The sequence below is a fragment of the Prosopis cineraria genome, unplaced genomic scaffold, assembly GCF_029017545.1.
Source record: "Prosopis cineraria cultivar Desert tree isolate PC_DT_omini unplaced genomic scaffold, ASM2901754v1 PC10, whole genome shotgun sequence".
Taxonomy (NCBI): Eukaryota; Viridiplantae; Streptophyta; class Magnoliopsida; order Fabales; family Fabaceae; genus Prosopis; species Prosopis cineraria.
Genome location: NW_026555341.1, coordinates 9,339,444 through 9,360,099, shown reverse-complemented (window position 1 = coordinate 9,360,099; position 20,656 = coordinate 9,339,444). Strand labels below are relative to the sequence as shown.

General features: G+C 31.0%; 1 protein-coding gene and 1 pseudogene across 1 annotated transcript; one reads left to right on the top strand and one right to left on the bottom strand.

Moving 5' to 3' along the window:
* Positions 1-4,283: 4,283 nt before the first annotated feature.
* Positions 4,284-6,593, bottom strand: LOC129322839 (isoflavone reductase homolog). Its single transcript, XM_054969268.1, has 4 exons — positions 6,062-6,593; positions 4,987-5,227; positions 4,616-4,819; positions 4,284-4,517 (listed from the first exon to the last, which is right to left on the bottom strand). The coding sequence occupies exons 1-4, from the start codon at positions 6,389-6,391 to the stop codon at positions 4,354-4,356; spliced, it is 939 nt and encodes a 312-aa protein (XP_054825243.1). The 5' UTR covers positions 6,392-6,593; the 3' UTR covers positions 4,284-4,353.
* A 7,048-nt stretch (positions 6,594-13,641) lies between these two features.
* LOC129284352 (bifunctional pinoresinol-lariciresinol reductase 2-like) lies at positions 13,642-15,355 on the top strand (annotated as a pseudogene).
* Positions 15,356-20,656: the final 5,301 nt, after the last annotated feature.

Genomic DNA, 20,656 nt, shown 5'->3' with positions numbered 1-20,656 from the left:
GCATTAGTTTCTACAGGCTTTTTGACAACTGAGTACCAGTTGTGATTGGAGATATCGTAAAGAACTAAACATACATACACATATATAAATCATTGAGAGGGGAATTTAAAATTTTATTTAAGATAAATTTACAAGTTATAAAAATATTTTATGTTCATGCAAAGCCAACGATTCTTAGCGTAAGGGTAATTTAATTTATTACTAAGATACACCCACAGCCACACACCACAGCACACGTAGCAATCTTCTTGTGTTAATGAGCGAATAACTGAAGATATGAAATGAATATATGGTGTGATAGATGGAGGACATTGGATAGTCAGCCATGGGATTGGAATGAGTTTGTGTAAATCTCAAAAGAACAGAAAGCAGAACTTAGGATTCTTCACCTTGCCAGTTAATCACTTCCGGTTGTAATTATGTTCCTTACCAAATCCTCCCATTTTAAATATATCACCATGTCCAGCAATATTTTGTTTCGCTTCTAGTAGACTAAAAATTGCACATGCCTCTGTCTATCACATTACTTTTTTTTTAAAAAAATAAACTACACATCTAATCCTTTAACTTTATAATTTTATGAAAAGTTGTAGTTTTAATCTTTAGTTTTATTAAATATCTTTTAAGTTCTATAATACTAATACTATTAATCTAAAATGATAATTTTCTATTAAGTATTGTTATTTTAAAAAATTAAATTCAATATGTTAGTATTTAAAATATTTTGTTAATATTTAAAAATTTAATGTCAGCATTTTTTGTTAACAAAATTAAAAGTATGAAAGTTAGAAGATTAAAAAAAAACTTTATAAAACTAAGAAATCAAAATAAAAACTTGTGTAAAATTAAATGATCAACAATGCACTTTTGCCCTTATCTTTTATAGTACTCTTGTTTAATGTGCAATTTTTTCAAATTTAAATAATTAAAAGTCAATAATTCAATTGATGGAAGAGGGTGTTTTATGAAAATTATCATAAATTATTGACACATTAATTCAATTAAGTGCATTATGCTTCTCTCTCCCTTTTCCTTTCATTTTCATGAAGATTAAAGTTAGGGTTTAAGTTGGAAGACTAATTTTAATCTATATAAGTTATGAGTCCAAACCCATTAGCTAAAATAGATATAATGGAAATTGTTTAGAGTACTTAAATCTCACATTAATGATTTTATAAGTTATTGATTGTTAAGGGCCATTAATATCTGAATATAGCATTAATGAAGGTGATTGGATGAGTTTTATGACCATTAGTGGTGGTTTAATTGCCCATTTATAACAAAGCGGGCTATTGGCACTTAATACACCTGATAGGGATGAAGAGAAATAGGATAATGTGTTTTATGTAAGTTGGGAAGAGTGGCTAAGGTGTGAAATCATCCAAGTGAGAGATAATAATGATATCATTATGTTTGGTTATAGATTATCTAATTTTGGCATCATTTAAGCTAATATGAAATCCTAGAAAGTTGTGTTTTGAGGGCTAAACCTTTTATCTCTTAAAGGTTTGAAGTAATTGAGAGAAAATCTAGCTTATATAGTTGTTTATTAATTAATTATTTACTAAATTCAATGATTTGAAACTTATTGGTGTTTAAAAACTATCGATGCAAATTGTGGCAATGTGATGAGTTATGTGTGTACAATTGCATTGGATTATTGAGTTCATGTGATTAATAGTGAATGAAAGCATGTAATTGTGAAATTGGTGAATATGTGATAATTGGTAATAGAGTATAGTGGAGAAGGAAAATTGTGAATATAATTTAATATTATTATTTGTGGTAACATGACATAGTAAGTGGCATTATGTGCATAGCATGATTATTGACAGGAGTTTCTCTTAAGGAGAGGAGTAGCTTGGTAAATCCACGTGGTAGTGGCAGCTTATTGTTGGAATCGAAAGCTTGCCTTGTCACTGACCTTTGGAATTGGGAGGTAACCACTGTCTCATAGTTGATTCAGGGCTATCCTACTTATTCTTTGAAGGATTTAAAGTTAACTAGCTTCCATCAGTTCATGAGGAGGTTAAATTAGGAGTACGACACTCCATGATTATTAGTATTGGGGGAAATCACGATATACAAGTGAGTTTGACCCTGACTTAGTAACTCTTCACAAGAGAAAGGCTAGATTAGTTTGAGTTACAAACATAGCCATTGATATCTATTAATTTTATGTCGGAGGTAACATGAAGATATAAGGATGGCATTGATTATGTATTTATAGTCTCGACCACATAGCTATTAATATTATAGTTCAGCGTGTCTTTTAAGGGTGCATGGTTGTTATTTTTGCAACCTCAAGATGTGCATAATTATGATATATTAATATGTGTTGTATACCTGGTTACATGGTTGTTATTGTTGTGGCCGAGGCTATATTTGATATATGTATATGTGATATTTGAATTTATTTTTATTTGCATCTATAATTAATTGATATATAATTGTATAGGCTAGGTTGACCTTAGTTACTGAGTAGTTATACGCACCCCTCATTCTTCAATATTACAAGGCCTAGCTTATCGAATTAGGAGTAAAGAAAATGATCAGAGGCTTAGGATTTTGGATGTAAATCCTACTTGTTGGCCTCTTTGCTTGTTTTATGTGTATTTTTGTTGTTACTGCCAACTAGGAACATATATGATTGATTTTGAACTACTTGCATTACAATTGAAAGTATTTTGTGCCCTAAGTTGTTGATATGTGATTGTAAAGTTTAAACAGGGTTAAAATACTAATGTGAGTAGAGTGAAGCATATTTGGTTGTATTGGATGAATATTTAATGTTTTTATGCATGATTGACTCCCTCTTCATATTTTTGGGAAATTAAGGGGTTGAGTGACAAATTTATGAAATAAGTGTTTTAGATTGATTGTAATGTGTTGTAGGAGTCTTAAATGATTCATTAAGCATGGTTTAAGAGTTGGTATAAGCTTTTAATATATTTGTTATAGTTTGAACACCCTAGTTGTGAGTAATTGTGAAAGAGGGAGTGAGTTTTGTAAAAAAGTATCTAACTTTTGGTAGAAAAATAATTTATTATGAAACTTGTACCATTAAATAGAGTTAGGAGAAAGTTTTATATAAACACTTAGATAACCTCAATTGAATGTCAGATAGAGAAATGAAATGTGTCAAAAGTTTGTCCCTGGTGCTGTCATATGATAGTAAAATTTACTGTCAAAATTGGTGCAATGCGCCATAGTACATAGCACAGAGGCTGATGAGCCATAATGCATTTGCAGTGAGCTGTAGTGCATTACTCTATTTTAGGAAAAATTGATGTTTTTCTAATTCCTTTTGCAAATGCTTTGATTCCCTTAGATTCTCATGTTTCCGCACATTTTAAACTCTAAATGGTAAATTTTAAAAGAGTATGGGTGCATTTTAAATTAAAAAATTTAAGATTCCAATTTTTATAATTTTACAAACTTGATAATCTTTATTAAGGTTAGACCCCTAATTACCTTAGTTTTGATAGTTAATAGTGTTTAAGTAAGTAGATATTACATTTTGCCTCCTTCTTTAACTACATTGGGAGATTAATTCTACAACCCTTGTTTTAAGGAATAAGGAGATGTCACTTAAATTACAAGTTCTTGACAAAAAAACGCATTCTATTGTATATGGGAGAGCCTTGAAGTGCCTTTCTAGAGGATAGTTTATATAGAATTTAGAAGAATCAAAAGCTCAATTCATAGGTTTCAACTCTGCTTTGTCTAATTTTAAAAGGAGATAGGGAGAGAAGAAAAATATAGGATCAAAAGCTTATTGTCACGGGGCCATTACTTTCTCCCCAAAAGGCTAACCTATTAGGGCGTGCAGCACACCCACTTATATAGCCAGGACCCTCCCCAAGTCCCTTCGATGTGGGACTTGACAACTCTCCCGACCAATCCGTGACGCTCCCGTCACGGGTGGCCCACCAATTGGGCAAACTCGAGTCTGACTCTGATACCACTTTGTCACGGGGCCATTACTCTCTCCACAAAAGGCTAACTTATTAGGGCGTACAACGCACCCACTTATATAGCTAGGACCCTCCCCAAATCCCTTCAATGTGGGACCTGACATTATGGTGAAATAGTTACAATCCCAAGTCTAATTCCTACAAATGAAAATGATCTTTTCATTATTATTATTATTATAATAAAGAAGTTAATTGAAAAAAAAAGGTGATGATACATTAAGCACACCACATTACTGATATACTTGTACAAGAAAACCACTAGGCGAACCCCAAGATATGAGAAAGACCTTGTTCTTCAAAACTCTCTCAAAGTAAGGTTATTTTAACTGATAATCATGGTTTAGTTTATCACACTGAACTGTGAAATCAATTTATCTTACACATAGATCCTCAAGTACTCATCCATGCGTGTGTAATTAACCTCAGGATAAAGCATGGAGGCTTCTTCTCCCTCTCCACCAATTTCAAAATCTGTTAAACAGCCCTCATAGAAAATATGATAGAAATGTCCAATTCCAACTTGGAGTTTATAATCCAGGCCTGCAAATGAAAAAAACTCATACCAATCAGAAAAAAACTGCTTCAGAGAATGTCACCTTTTAAGATCAATGTGAACATCATCAGATTTTTTGTTTTACCTTTCAAGGTGGTAAGGAAGCCTTCTGCAGATATGTATGTCTTCTCTAGTTCCTTTCGAATGAGTTTCTCCCAAATTCCAATAAGCTCTCTTTGAGAAAGAACGTTCTCTGGTGGCCTTAAGTACAGTGTTTTGTTTAGTGTTCGAGGGTCGTCTATGGCTTTTATGGTATATGTTGCAACATCATCCTCATCCATAAACACAGCTGCATTCATATAGTTTCAGAATAACTCAGTAAGATGCAGCTGACATAAAAATAGTTTCCGTTCTTTAAGGATTTAGTTTAGTTTTGAGCAAATTCTGAGGACAACCTTAACTCTCATACTGCAAATTTCGATACTGAATGGAAGCAATTCAGGTTTTGTGAGTTACCTTTGAGGTTGCCATCACCAAATAGATGAACCTTGTCTCTTGGAGGGACAAATGAGCCCATCTGAGAGAGGCTGCCGGCAAAGTAACCGGCGAACAAGTTCGCAGAGATGTAAGTATAAGGGATGTTAGCTTCCTCTATTGCTTTTCTCACTGTCATTTTGTCATCAAATGTCACTCTTCCTGGTTCCAGAGCATGTCCCATACGAGCAGGGTCTAGTCCAAATTCTGAAGGCAAGAAACGCTACAAGGAATAAAAATAAATAAATAAATAAATAAAGAGAATGAGAGAACAATATAATTGTTTAGTAATGATAGAATTGCCTGATTTTGCTCTCTAAATGTGTTCAGCAGAACAAATGAACACTACGAATTAAGTCAAATTGGGAAAAATTGAGCTAATGAAACGTTTCAGCCATGGTGGAATTAAGCTTCTGACATTTTGGTTCGTTTGTGATGGTCAATCAACAAAATTCACATTCTTTGAGCTAGAGATATTCATATCATGCTCTGTTCTGTTTCTTATTATGTAATTGAATCTTTATCAAGTTGAGGTGAATTTCGGTCGCTAATTAGTTTAAAATCTATTGGAGAAAAATAGTGAATCACTCAATCATGGTACGGTAGGTATATTTTCAGGCCGAAACCAAAAAAAACAGAGATGGTAGGCATACAATGGAAGTCCAGCGTCAAATGCCCTTTTGTTTCAAGCAAATACTGATTCAAAAATTAAACGTCAAAATTGTGATCAATCCGGTCATAAATAAAACATTTCATTGAATCAATCAAGAAAATATTAACGATGTTCTACTGGTCAGGTTGATTCGGTTTCGGTTTTCAATACTGTGGTTTCAAGTTTCGGAAATTCCTATTAAAATTTGACAAATCATGGGAGACCAGAAAACCATGCCAAAAAAACAATTCAGTTTTAGTTCGATTTGTCGATTTAATTAATCTTTACATCTTAATCCACAGACTGGTCCTAATCGTAAAAGAGAAAAAAGTCAACGCGACGGACTCAATGAAAGAAGCAATTAAAGGAACAAAAGACGGATCAAAGGATCATACAAAGTAATACCTTAACATTTCCAGCTTCTTTGATGGCCTCGACGAGCTTGAGCTGCAACAGAATGCTATGGCTCCGGAAATGAACGCCGGAGACGGCGCTGATGACAACGTCAACCTGCTTGACGGCGTCGACGAGGCTCCGGTGATCAGAGAAGGAGGCCTGAACGAGACGAGCACCTTGCTTCTTGAAGGAGAGCAACATCTGAAGCTTCTCAATTTGAAGCCCTAACTCAGGTCGTTGAACAACATAGGTCTCATGGCCAAGAGCCAGACTCGCCTTCACTATCCTCCTCCCAATATACCCGGTTCCTCCCACAATCAAAACCTTGCTTTTCGCCATTTTCTTACCTCTCTGTTCTGTTATCCTTGTTAGGGTTGGAGCTTAGAATCTACTTCAACGAAGCTTAGTGAGCGTCTTGAAGAGGATCTCTTGATGTTGTTGGGTACAGAGTTTGCAGAAAATAAATAAAGGAGGAAGGAGGAAGGAGGAAGGAGGAAGGAAGGAGTGGGGTGATCTGTATTACTTAGACTTCGAATCAGAGTGCTGATGTAAGGATTAAAATATAAAGGGTAGGTTGAGGGAAGTAGGTACAGAAAGTGCAGACAAATTTGCAAGTCTAAAATGCGTATATATATTGGACTAAAGTGTTCCTGAAAGTTGACCGAGTGAAGTGAAGTTTGATGAGTCCGAGCTTGTTGTTTGAAGTTGGCGGCTTGTAGCTAGCCAACGTTGAACGGCGAAAAGGAAGGGGTAACAGCTAACGATTAAATAATTATTTTTTAAATGTTAAATCAATATTTTAATAAAGAAAATAGAACTTTTTTTAATTTGATTTGACGAAAAAGAAAGTGAACAGTCAGATATGAAAATGTTGTGAGGGTGGCTGCTTTCTGAAAAAGAGACCGCCTTAAGCATCGGAAGAATGGGTATTATTAGAACTTTAGAAGTTTGCAAATTAAAAACAGCCGCCCTCACAAGGGGAAATAGATCAAAGTTTTTCATGTAATTAAGAAGAGTATCTCCCATGTTGAAAATAATCAAACAAGGATTAACTTCAAGCAGCTAGACAAATTGCATTTGATGGAAGAGAGTTGAAGCTAGGAAACACGTGTCTCCACCCAATCTTTTATATTTTTCTTTCTTTCTTTTTTTATCTACCCTGTACTTAGATTCTCTATATATAAATCACTTTTAAATAATTCATAAAATAAAAATTATTAAATTATTTTTAGGATTAAAATGCAAATCTGTCTCTAAATTTTTTCTTAATGTGTAATTAGCATTTTTAATTATTTAAAGGTGTAATATTACTTTTAATATTTTTTTAAAATGGTAAAATGTTGTTCTAAGTTAACAAAAGTAGTTAATTATTAGTTGATTTTTTGTATTGATATGACAAGTCCAAGTGGCATCTAGTTCACATTCTTTCCTTTAAAAAAAAATTTGACCTTTCTCCACCGTGTGCTTGTTAAATTCTGCACTCCCTGTACTTGCACGCATGGCCAACAAATCAAGAATGAAAAAACAATGCTCGAAAGGAGGTCGAAGAGGCCTGCTTTGATATTCTACAGCAACTGAACAAAGTGACCCCTATTCTTTTGCTCTTCCTTAAGCTCAAATTCAAGAAACAACAATACTCAACAAACAATTAGTAAAAAACACCCAAAAAATCAAGAAAATGATGACGAAGGAAAAAACAATAGTGATATATTTTCTTGAAGGACCCGACTCAAGAACCAACAGTAGATACCCTACAAAAGAAGAAAGTAGAAATGATGAAATCAGAAAATGATGAGCATATTACTTTGTGAAATCAAGAAATAAAAAAAATGATGAAATCATGAAATTTGTAATATCTCGATTCTTAATTTCCTAATTTACTAAAATTAATAAGGATAATTAGGTAAATTAAGGTGGTGCATGGTTAGAGGAAAATAATAAATGTTTTTAGTTAGAATTTCAAATATAATTTAGGTTCAAAACAAAATTGGATCACTTAGAGATCAAAAAGCAAAGAAAAATAAGTTAAATAACCTCTGTGCTACATGCCGCGGCGTATAAACATGAGCTTGGAGAGAACGGCAAGTGACATGAGGTTTAAAGAGGGAGAGAAGTAAAATAAAGGCGAGCTTTAAAGAGGTAAAGAGAGGCAGCGGCGAGGTGAGATTGGGAAGAAGAAGAATGGTATAGCAAAGGTGAGCTTCAAAGAGGGGTAGTGGCAAGGCGAAATTGGGAAGAAGAAGAAAGTAGATGCAAGCTTTGAAGAGGGAGAGAAGGGCAGTGACGAGATGAGATGAAGAAGAAGAAGACTATTGATATGAGGAGGCAACAACGGAAGTGTTCTCATGGTCAATGGATTCTAAAAAACTAACAGAAGAAGAAATGAGTGGTCATGATCGAGTGGAGTTGTGGAAATCCATCAAAACAAGAAGCTATCAAAATAAGCAATTTCATGGTCAACGTTGTCAGCCCATTAGGTTAGATCATAATTGCTACATTTTAATTATATTGAGGGAAACATTGCACTTGAAAATACTTAAAGATACAAATTACACCTTAAAAAAAACTTTGAAGGTAGATTTGCACTCTAACCCTTATATATATTTTCAAAAAAGAAAAAAAAATTGGGAAAATTGCTAGTGAGTCCCTTCTTAAGATTGAAATTGTGTTAGAGGACCAAAGGATCAGGGTACAAGCAAATAAGTTTAAGATTTCATAGCTATCTTCTTTCACCCTGAACTTATCTGTTTGCACTCTGATGCTTTAATCTTCCAACACAATTTTAGTTCTAAGGAGAGACATACTAGCAATTTTTCAGAAAATTTTTTTAATTTATCTTTATTAAATAGATTATCTTTAAAACTATTTTTTCTCTCAAATGTAATCTTTTAGTTTACTCATAAAAATTGTCACAAAGCGTAAAATTTAAAAAAATGATAGTCTATATTTTATGTAACGTGAATTATAAATAAATATGACCATAAATCTTCCTGAAAAGTGATTTCTATCAAGGAAGTATTTCTTTCTTTCTTATAACGATAATTCTTTGTTTAGCCTTGGTGTGAAAAATATTATCCATTAAATTACACGAGTGTTCACTAAATGGCTCAATAATCCAACTAGCTTATCGATCGATCTGAAACCAAACCTTCAAATAAGAAATGTTGTAAATTTTGAACTAAATAAAATTGAAGCGAATAGTTAAAAAAATACAAGTGTGACTTTCCTATAGAGAAAGGATAGGGTGTGTCATCGATTAGAAAGAAAAAGAAAAAGAAAAAGCACGGAACGTCCAAGTTTCCAAACCCTTTAAACCAGGACAAGTCAATTGAATTTGGAAAAAATAATAATTAAAAATTTCATAAAAATATTAATAACAATTATAAATTTAAAATTACTAAAATCTCAATAATAAATTATGATTCTTAATTATAATTTAAAATATAAATGATTGTTTGAAAAATCAATAAAAAAATACTTAGAATTAGTGACAGAGCCATTTGGTGGTAATGGGGGCAAATGTATCCTCTCAGTTTGAAAAAACTTACAAATAGAATATGAAAATTTTACAATTTTACACCTCCTACTCTTAATATTTTACACCTTCTGAACTGAATAAAAATATTTGAACTCAAAATTTTATTAAATATGATAATATTCTAATGATTGAAATAAAATATGAAGAAGATACTTATATAAGAAATCATATTAACATATTCAATATAATTTTTTTAAAAAATAAATTATAATCAATCTACTTATGTTATTATAGTTTTAGTCCTTGTATAATTATTATTTTTTAAAAATTATTAATTTTAAATTAAATTATCTGGCATCTACAGACTTTGAGTCCTAGCTTTGCCACTACTTAGAATTATTTGTAATGTTAATTAATAATTTATAAGAGTTAATTGTAAAGCTCAATTATACAAATAAATCATTTGAAAAATCAATAAAATACATTTAGAATTATTTATAATATTAGGTAGGAATTTATGAGAGTTAATTGTAAATCTCAAGCTAATCATTTTTGATTTTTTTTTCTATCAATACATAAATAAATCACTTAAAAAATTTACTAAATACACTTGCAATTATTTTTACAGTCAGTTAAAAATTTACAAGAGTTGGTTATAAATCACAACCCAATTATTTTTAATTTTTTTCACTTGAAAAATTTAAAGAAATAATTTTTATGGCGTTAATGAGAAATTTATAAAAATTTGTTATGAATATCATGTCAATCAACAAAATATCATTTATTGCAAACAAAGACCAAAATCTTTTATTTTGATTTTAATAATTTAAAATTTATAATTATCATTGACTATCTCATAGAGCTCCTAATTATCATTTTCCCTTGAATTTGAGGGGTTGCGCCCAAGAAGTGAATTATAAGAACATTTTCAATAAATTTAAAAAGAAATAAAAAAGGGGCCAAGGAATATGAACATCATAATGTTACTTTATACACATGAATTTAAATAAATTAGAACTTATTTCTTTTTCAATAACTAGATCCATCATGTATCTGATATATCAAAATTAAATCATTTGAGTAATTAAAAAATAAAAAAAGATAAAAAAAAAAGAAGAAGAAGAAGGCCTATTGGGCTGGGCTAGATGGTCTAGTTGGGCCCAGATTATGACGGAGAAGGCAGGGGTAGGAATGAATCTTTGCGGGGGGAAATGTTAATAGGATATAATATAAAACTCGTGGCCCAACAAGTTACCAAAGCAAAGTGAGTCGAAGCTCTTGATGTCATTCACGACCATGATTTAATATTAATCGGGAGAATTATATCCAAGTGATTGTATTATCATTCTCCTAATATCAATTCTGGACCCGAGAATAATTAATTGTGTTAAATAGAGTTTTAGAGTGATCCTCTTACGTTAGTATGGGAGAGTTAAAACTAGATGATGAGTCTAAATCATGTCATAATTATGAAAGCCACCGAACGAAGACTTATCATCTCTCTCTTGATTGATGACATGTCATAATTAGTAATTAATTCAATTAAGCTTCTGAATTAAATTGAAATTAATTGATGAGTGATGAGTCCTGTTTAGAGTGAATGGCCTTGCCGTTAATTCTTGCATAGATTCAGCATATCATTGTCATTTGTAAATTATCTAATAAAAATGCGCCAAGTCATATAATTATAAATATAAATTGATTATATTATTGATGATGATGGATAAAAAAATATAAAAAATTAAAACGACGCCTTATCCTAAAAAATAAAATCATTAGAAGTAATGATACATTAAATTTTATTTAATTAAGATGATATAATTTTATTGAATTGTTATAAATATCGTGGTGTACCAACCTCGTACAAGAATTTCTACGCAGTGATTAATGTTGAACTGAAAAAAGGAGGAGGCTGATGGTGAGATGGAAAGCTATTAAAGAAAAACCAATCTTCCATGTAGTTGTTTTTTGCCAACCTTTTAAAGTTATTAATTTTACTTATTTTCTAGTAATTTATCCTGTATTATTATAATGAATGAATTAATACACACAGCACGAGTAACATAATTGAAATATGTTTGATCGTTAAAAAATAAAGGAATAAAATGAAATATGTTGATAGAGAATAAAATAAATTAAAATAAGATCATGGATTGCTAGAGATGCAAAAATGATAGAGAGAGAAGAGACATTAAAAAAAAAGGTTGTGCGACAAATCGAAAAGGCTATTGAATTACAATTCAACCAATTAGAATAAAAATTGAATTAATGATACAATAATTAAATAAAAATTAATATTTCTTTGCACAAACGCGCATGTATATATATATGAGAAATAAAATATTAATTTGACCAAAAAAACCATATTATGTTAAGTTATTAATACAGTATCAACATTGATCTACAATAAACTTAGTTACCAACGCAATAACAACCCAATACAAAAGATCGAAGGGTCTAGAATTTTTTTATATGCCAATTTTGCCCTTGCTCAAGATTTGTTTGAATCAGACAAGCTCGCTTTGGGTTCTGGGTTATTATTTTTAGAAACATCAAATCCGCTTGTGGTTTTAAATGGTGCAGTAAATTCTCCAAACAAGTTGACAAATCAAACTAAGCTACTTTTGTACCCAGGTAAATTGATTGACCATCTAGGTCGGTCCAAGTTTTATCAATTAATGAATAAATCAATCCCCACTTGCACCTCTTTAGATCATTCTCACTGTTTTTTTAAATCAAAAACCTAATTTTAATTCATTTTATTTCCCATCAACCCACCTCATTCCATTCAACTGTTTTTTTCCTACCAACCAATTCATTAAAGAATCTTCCACTAGCTTGATGCACCTTATGCAATCCTACAAAATTCTATCAAATACTATTGATAAAAGTAGAAAGAAAAGACCAAATCAATTAGAACAGGGAGAATATCATTAAAGGACTCTTGAAAGAATTTAATGTTTGACAAAGATTTCAAACAAGTAAACATTGACAATTAATAAGTGAAGTTTAAGTTTTAATAAGTATTTGATGTGTCCAAATTCTTTCTTGAATTTTGCTATTAAATTCTTTCTTGAATTTTGCTATTAAATTCTTTCATGATCTTTCATTGACGCTCACAAAATAACATGGCCATGTCAGGCCAAGATTATCAAGGAAGCAGGCCTTGTTTTGTAAAGTTACCGAGCCACCATCTTCTTATAGCTACGTAACTCAGTTTGGCAATAGGAAAAGCGTAAAAGTCAAAGATTTTTATGTCATGACGAAGACTACTTGATACCAACAAAGCTCATATAAGACTGTTGAAGAAGTGACATTGTAACTGGGCAAGACTGAAATATGTTTTGTTGCAGTTAAAACTAAATGAGTTTATGTGACGTCGCAATTATTAAATTGAAGCTGCCAAACCTAGATTATATTTCTTTGACGTGCCCTTTAATTCAATTAAGCTTCTGAATTTAATACAGTTTTGCATTTCGTCTTGACAATATACCTGCCCCCATCTAGTTGGTACCTTTCCTTTTACACGTCTCTTCAAGCCAGCCTTGCGGCTTTCTTGCTATTGGTGCTTAACGCAACGTATCGTCTCTATGCTTTTCCTACTTCATATTTTACTCATCAAGTTTTACTCAGATATCTCATCTCAAATGATGCATTTATGAAATTATGGTGTCTGAAAGGGCAGAAACAGTTCTGATTTTCATTAGACACATTCACGTGGGGGGGGGGGGCTACAATCTTCAAGAAGATGATGGTCCACACCAACTGCCCAAATTTAAGATGGTTTTTTTTTTTTTTTTCCTAATGACTATTGGGCATTTGCTGATGTAGAGGAACCTGTTCTTCTAAATGGCGCCATACTATTCAAACACGTGCCTTTACCTGAAAGACAAGGCAACACATGCCTTTGTATCTGCCAAGCTAAACCAAAACATGAGAAATGTTTACAGTTGAAATTTTAAAGTTTTTCCAACCTATGTGTACACTCCAAGATACCAAGATCAAGCTCAAATTTTCTGTGCATGTATATATACATATATATTTCAAGTACAACACATTCCACCAGAATAGTACACACACACGGAGGGAGAGGAGGGAGAGAGAGAGAGAGATGGAAAAGAGCAGGGTGATGATTGTTGGGGGAACTGGGTACTTGGGGAAAGGTTGGTGAAGGCCAGTTTAGCAGAGGGACATGAAACCTATGTTCTTCATAGACCAGAGATAGGAGTGGACATTGAGAAGGTTCAGCTTCTTCTGTCATTCAAGGAGCAAGGAGCTCACCTCGTTTCAGGCTCCTTCAATGACCATCAGAGCCTTTTGAATGCAGTAAAGCTTGTTGATGTTATCATTTGTGCCATATCCGGCGTCCATATTCGCAGTCACCACATCCTGCTTCAACTCAAGCTCATTGATGCCATTAAAGAAGCTGGAAATATCAAGGTGCTAATCACTAGAATAAGATATAACAACTACTAAGATTCTGTGCCATGTATGCATCTACGTCCCTTAGGTCTCAAGTAACATGAGATTTCATTAACTAAGCTAGCCTGGACCTTTTTTAGAGTTAGTCGAAATGAAACATCTCAGTAAGGTAAGAGATGAAGTTGGCTACATGTGCATATAATGCTCATAAAATTCCCATGTCGTTTTTTAAGCTATGAAGTTCTACCATAATGATCAACCATATGTACTACCGATTTGTACAGAGGTTTTTGCCATCTGAGTTTGGGACGGATCCTGCAAGAATGTCACATGCATTGGAGCCTGGAAGAGCAACATTTGATGACAAAATGGATGTCAGGAAAGCCATTGAAGAGGCCAACATACCCTTCACCTATGTTTCTGCTAACTGTTTTGCTGGTTATTTCCTCGGTGGTCTGTGTCAGCCTGGTTTCATCCTACCCTCCAAGGATTCTGTCGTCTTGTTTGGAGATGGCAACACAAAGGGTAAAATACAATATTTCTGATATAATTTCAGGTCTTTTTATGATTCACTCTATCAACATGCTTAAACTTGTTTGTAATTATGTTCACTCCAATTTGGCAGCAATTTATGTAGATGAGGATGATATAGCCAGGTACACTATCAAAACCATAGATGACCCCAGGACTCTAAACAAGACAGTTTACATAAGGCCACCCAAGAACATCTTGTCCCAGAGAGAAGTTGTCCAGATTTGGGAAAAGCTCATTGGGAAAGAGTTGAAGAAGTCTTCAATTTCTGAACAACAGTTTCTGGCATCCTTAGAAGGTGAGATTTGTCCACTAACAAATAGCAGCAGAGTTGGCATCTGCAGAAAGTCAAATATTGTTTTACAACTTAAAAGAAAAGTTTCGTTCAAGTAGTTGAATTGCCGTTTTTCCTCATTTACTGTAGTGAAAGGTGATACACGAGGAAAAAAACATAGTTGTATCGTTAACGAGTGTTCATTTTCTGTTGATTGCAGGACAAGCATATGCAGAGCAGGTGGGACTGATACATTACTACCATGTTTGCTTTGAAGGATGTCTTACAAATTTCGAGACTGGAGAAGAAGGAGTTGAAGCATGCCAACTTTACCCTGAAATTAACTACACCACAGTTGAACAGTATATGAAACGCTATGTATAGAAGGTTTTTGTTTTTCTTACTACGGTTGTGAATTAAATAAAAGCAGCGCAAATAATAAGCAAAGTGTGTTCTATTGTCATTCTTGCTTGTTGCTATTGCAAGGCAAAGAAGTCCTTGTGATAACATTTTCCTACAAAAAATGTCTTGTTGACATTAATGTTCTATGCTTTTTAACATGACACAGGTGAAATTATATTTTAGCACATTGAGCTCACATCCATATGCTCTCTTCCCTATATCCCTTTTCTCCCATATCTCCCTATTTTATTTTTTAGATTTTCTTAAACGAATATCTTACCAAGCAATTCTTGAACTGCACCACATTTTTTTCCTATGTCGTATGAACTTAAAAGTTGTGACGCTATCAGTGGCAGATTTTTGCTTTCTTTCTTCCTGCTTCATTTACTTTCATCAAAATCGGAAGTTTTTCAACATTAATCTTGCAATATATTTTCAGTTGTACTACGTGCCAGCAAGATCCTTGACTTTCTAGAGCTTCAGAAATGAAAATCCTACTGCGCCTGGTTAATATTTTGAGAGAATGACAGAGAGCTTGACTTTCTAGAGCTTCTGAAATGAAAATCCTACTGCGCCTGATTAATACTTTGGAAGAATGACAGTGAGGCCCTAAAAAATTAATTAATTTAATTTAAGTTTTAAATGTTAAATTTTAAGAATTTTGCAAGTTTGGCTTTTAATTTTATAATTTTTTATAATAAATTTATAACTTAATTTTTAAATTTTAACATGATTAAAAATAAATAAAATTATTTTTTCTATTAAAATTTAAAATAAAAGTTATAAATTCATTATAAAAAATTAAAAAAATTAAAAACTAAACTTGTAAATTATTAGAATTTAACATTTGAGATTGAAATTGAATTAATTAATCTTTTTAAACCTCTCTATCATTCTTCCTAATATTTTTTTTCCAAGCGGCTTTGTCTCTAAAAGGAAAAGAAAAAGAATAGTCCATCAATTTATTTATGCTATTGTGCCTTGTAACATTATTAAGAGTAAGATACACTGACCTTTTTATTATACCTTGATTGCATAGACCCCTTTTCTATTTTAAAAGCCCATATAAACCTCTCTTAAAATTACAATATATGTTACATGAACTTTTTCTTGTATATTTAAAATTTCATTTACATCCATCTGCCGTTAATTGACTATTAAATGTGACTTTTAAATTTTTAATTTCACTAAAATACCTTTCTTTAACGTAAAAATTATCTAAAAATCTATATTTGCCAAAAAAAATTGCATACAACTAAAAAATATGATAAATACATTTTCAAACTTTTATTACATTATAAAATTTTATAATTTTAATTTATCAAATTTATTGAAACTTATTTATTTATGCTTTTAAAAATTCCTAAAAACATATTTCAAACGCTTATTGTTGTTCGTCACATAATATAAAATGATATAAGTGTGAGAGATTATATAAAAAATTTAAATTTAAACTCTAAAATTTATGAACATGATTTTAAACAAAAATTTACAAATACATTTAATTTTAGATGCTTTTATAGATATAGCTCATGTTACAGAACCAAATCAAACAAATAATTCAATATTTATTATATTTTATATTATAGCTAGTTTATTATATTTGTTAATGATATATCATTATCTATAAATTTCTTATAAATTTTTAATACTAAAGCCCTTATATATCAATAATATACTCTGTATATATTAATGTGAATTAGTCATATTCCTAAATTAAAAAATTTAATCCATATTTTGAGGACCCAAAATTTGTATCGGCCAATGGGCCAATTTATCCTTAGTTTTATTGAAAAAGATTGATCAAATTTTCAGTCAAGTTTTTAGTGTCTACTTTAATTTAAAATTACTTAAGATTTTGTCCCAATTTTCTATAAACCTTAAGAAATAAAAATATATTTCTAAACCAAAAAAAAAAAGAAAGAGGAAACTCTTAATTTTTTTAAAAAATTCTAGCCAAAATGTGGAATACAAAATAAGCACACAATTATATATGAGTGGCTTTGTAATATCCAATAAATAAATTTGATTTTTTTTAACCAAGATTTGAATTTTTTTACTAAACTTTTAAACATGTGTTGTTTAATTTTTAAAAGATTATGATAATTTTACTTTTTTTATTTTACAACATTTTAATTAATTTATAGTGCTTAATTTTATTTTAATTATTTTAATTTTTTTAGAATAGGGTTTATGGGCACAACTCTGAGCCCTTTAAATAAGGGCCGAGCCTCAAAAAAAGAGTAAAAAGTGAAAAATTAAGTTTAAAAGCTCATGCTCTTAAAGGTCGGGCCCATAAGGATTAGGGTTATAAAAGTTGGGTCTTTTCATTTTTTCAATTCTAGAAAGAAGAAGAAGAAGAAGACAATGAAAAAGGGAAAGAGAAGTGAAAGTAAAAAAGGATTATGCCCCCATGATGCCCCTACCACTAATAAATTATACATTTATTCAATTTACATCAAATGATGTATTATTGACATCAATTGTCTCTGCCACCATGCACCTTGAAATAATATATATATATATATATATTTGAAAAAATTATATTTATTCATGAATTTCAGAAAATACTACCAAAATCTAAATCATGCCCATTGACAATTTAGTTATGGGCATTGACAACTGAACAATAATTATTTACAACTTATATCAAGTTGTCAATATATAGGATTTGAGATTTGAAAGTATTTTGTAAAATTTATGAGACTTCTTGATAATAAATTTTTTTCTATGAGACCTAAATGTAATTTTTCTTTTTTTTAGCAATACCTTGAAATATATTTATATTAGCACATGTGAAGTGTAATCTGTAGTTCTGTTATATGCATTAGTCCTTCTCTAATTTTATTCAAGATTACAAATTTAAAATACTTGCTCACATCCATTTGCTCTCTTTCCTATATCTCGTTACTCTCTTACTGCACCACATTTTTGTCCCTGTATCATATGAACTTCAAAGTTGTGACACTATAAAGGCCTGTTTAGTTTCTATTCCTATTTGTTATTTTTAAAAATTATTTTGTAATATAGTTTTTATAATTATTTTTTAAAATAAAACAAAATAAAAATATATTTGATTATGTTAATTTAAAAAAATTAGAAATAAAAAATAGGTTGATAGTGATGGTTGCAGGTGATTAGTAGTGATGGTTTTATGATAAAAATTAATCAAGCTAACTGTATTTACTAACAATCAAATGTAGTGTATTTTAAAAATAAAAAAAATAAAATAAAATAACTTTAAGATATTTTTATTTTTTATTTTTAAAAACATAAAACAGTTTTTGGTTAAACAAAACCAAATAGTCTCTAAGATAATAAGAAACATGCTTTTGCTTTCTTCCCCCCTGGTTCTTTTATTTTCATCAAAACGCATCGTTTTCAAATCACCAAGAAAAAAGAAGGAAGTGTTCCATTACCGGACGTAAAAGTCAACTATAGCTATCAATTTTACTTATCAAATAAACTACAGCCGACAGCAGCTATTAATTTCACTTGCCTATCAAATTGGTGACTTCTAATATAAATACAAAGACATTGGATCAGTGAATCCTAATACAGATCCAAAGATAGATTTTTTTTGCCCTTTTCCTCGATCTGACATCATTGTACCAACATCGTGAAATTTGTAAAAGTGTGGACATTTAGGAACATGATGACACAATAGGGTTGAAGTTGCCATTTTCTAACCACCGCAAACGTATACTTATCCACATTCTTTATATTTAGCTTTCTCTTTGCCGTCAATCATGACTAGTTTAGTGAAAGATTTCCAAATCTCAAGTGTAGGCTCTACGCTTTTTACTTTGAAGTTCTTGTCCTTTTTTCAACCTATCTTTATTGAATGGAGAAGAAATTCTTGATCGATCCCAAGTGCAGATTCCGAGATAATGATTTCTTAAAAAAAAAAAAACAGAGAGAGAGTCATGGAAACCAAATTAATCAAAGCAAATTAAGTATAATGATATAAAAATCTCTTTGCATTAGAGGACTATAATAAAATATTGTTTTCTAGTTACAAAAATGAAACATTGCTTTCATAAGAAAGAAATGGACTTGGCTTCCCTTCTTCTCTCCTCTGAGCACAGCCTCTGCCATATCTTCTCTAATTGAGGTGAAATATGAATTATTTAGATTTAATCTGAATAATTCAGGTTCAATATTTTTATTTTATATTTATTAAAATAAAAATTATAAAAATTTTAATAAATTTATTATCAATTTGGACAGTCTATATTTAATATATATGATCCAAATTTACTATAAAAATAATATTAAATATGCATGGTTCAAAATATCTTGAAATAGTTAATTTATAAAAATTATAAAATTTTAATATTAAATTTGGACCATATATATTAAATCAGATCATCTAGGCTAGTGAATAAATTTATTAATTTTTTATAATTTACACAATTTTTATTTTAATAAATATAAAAACATTGAATCTGGAGATCCAAATTTCTCCTACTGCAGAGGAGTCAGAATGGACACTTCCCTTGTAGTAAAGAAGCCGAGTTCGAAAGTAGTACTATAGCAATCTTAGTATGGGAGTTGACTTTCCTCCTTTATAAACGAGAGAACCACCGCTAATCTAGAATATTAAATTGAATTTAGTGATTTAAATTTGATAATTTTTAAAAATATAAATTTAATTTAAATAGTTCACATTTACAGTTGAGAGATATTGAAAGGAAAAGATAATGATATGAGAAACTTACTTTTTATTTAGACTTTACTAATACAAGAGCTTTAGCTATTAATGATCCTTGTTGACATGCTTTTCTTTCTGTACAACTAAAAAATTTGAGTACAATGCATAGGTATATAATAATTTAACTTTTTTAAAAAAACCTCACTTGTTTATCATTTAAATATTGGTGAAATATATTATAAAAATTAAAAGAATAGATTAATAGAACAAACTACGCAGTTTTTTTTTTTTTTTTGAATTACAAGGACACAGTTAAACTAAATACAGAATTAAATAACTAGGTCCAATCAGATAACAAAAGATTCCTGCATAAATAGATGGGTCATTAAACATCCTAATGTCTCGACTGTTGTGATCAGCATGATAGGCAAGTTAATTAACGAAACCATAAGCCTATTTGAAAACATGATCTAAGGATACAATCTAATCACGCATAATAAGATCTCTGGTCCTTTTGATAATATTGAAGAGTAGACGGTTTTGAGACTACTGATTTTGGACTAGATTGATAACCTTCATTGAGCCGCAAAAAACCTGAACTTCTGCAAAATTTTCATCCGAGCATAAATTGAGCCCTCCAAGAATTTCAAGGAGTTTCGCTGCCGTGCCAGACAAACAACATAGTTTATCTCACAAGTTCCCTGACTACAGTGTTTGAGAGAAAAGAGTCGATGACCGTGCCCTATTGTGTGTGATAATATTAATAGCTCGTTTTTCCATTCGCAATCATCCCAGAGGCAATAGTCAATCATATAACCTATTCCTTTGACTTGTTTAACAATT

Excerpts from the sequence above, each read along its gene's own strand:
- LOC129322839 (XM_054969268.1), bottom strand. The coding sequence starts at position 6,391 with ATGGCGAAAAGCAAGGTTTTGATTGTGGGAGGAACCGGGTATATTGGG. Across the intron at positions 4,820-4,986 it reads TGGTGATGGCAACCTCAAAG|CTGTGTTTATGGATGAGGAT; the intron begins GTAACTCACAAA and ends ATATGAATGCAG. Across the intron at positions 4,518-4,615 it reads CTTCCTTACCACCTTGAAAG|GCCTGGATTATAAACTCCAA; the intron begins GTAAAACAAAAA and ends TTTCATTTGCAG.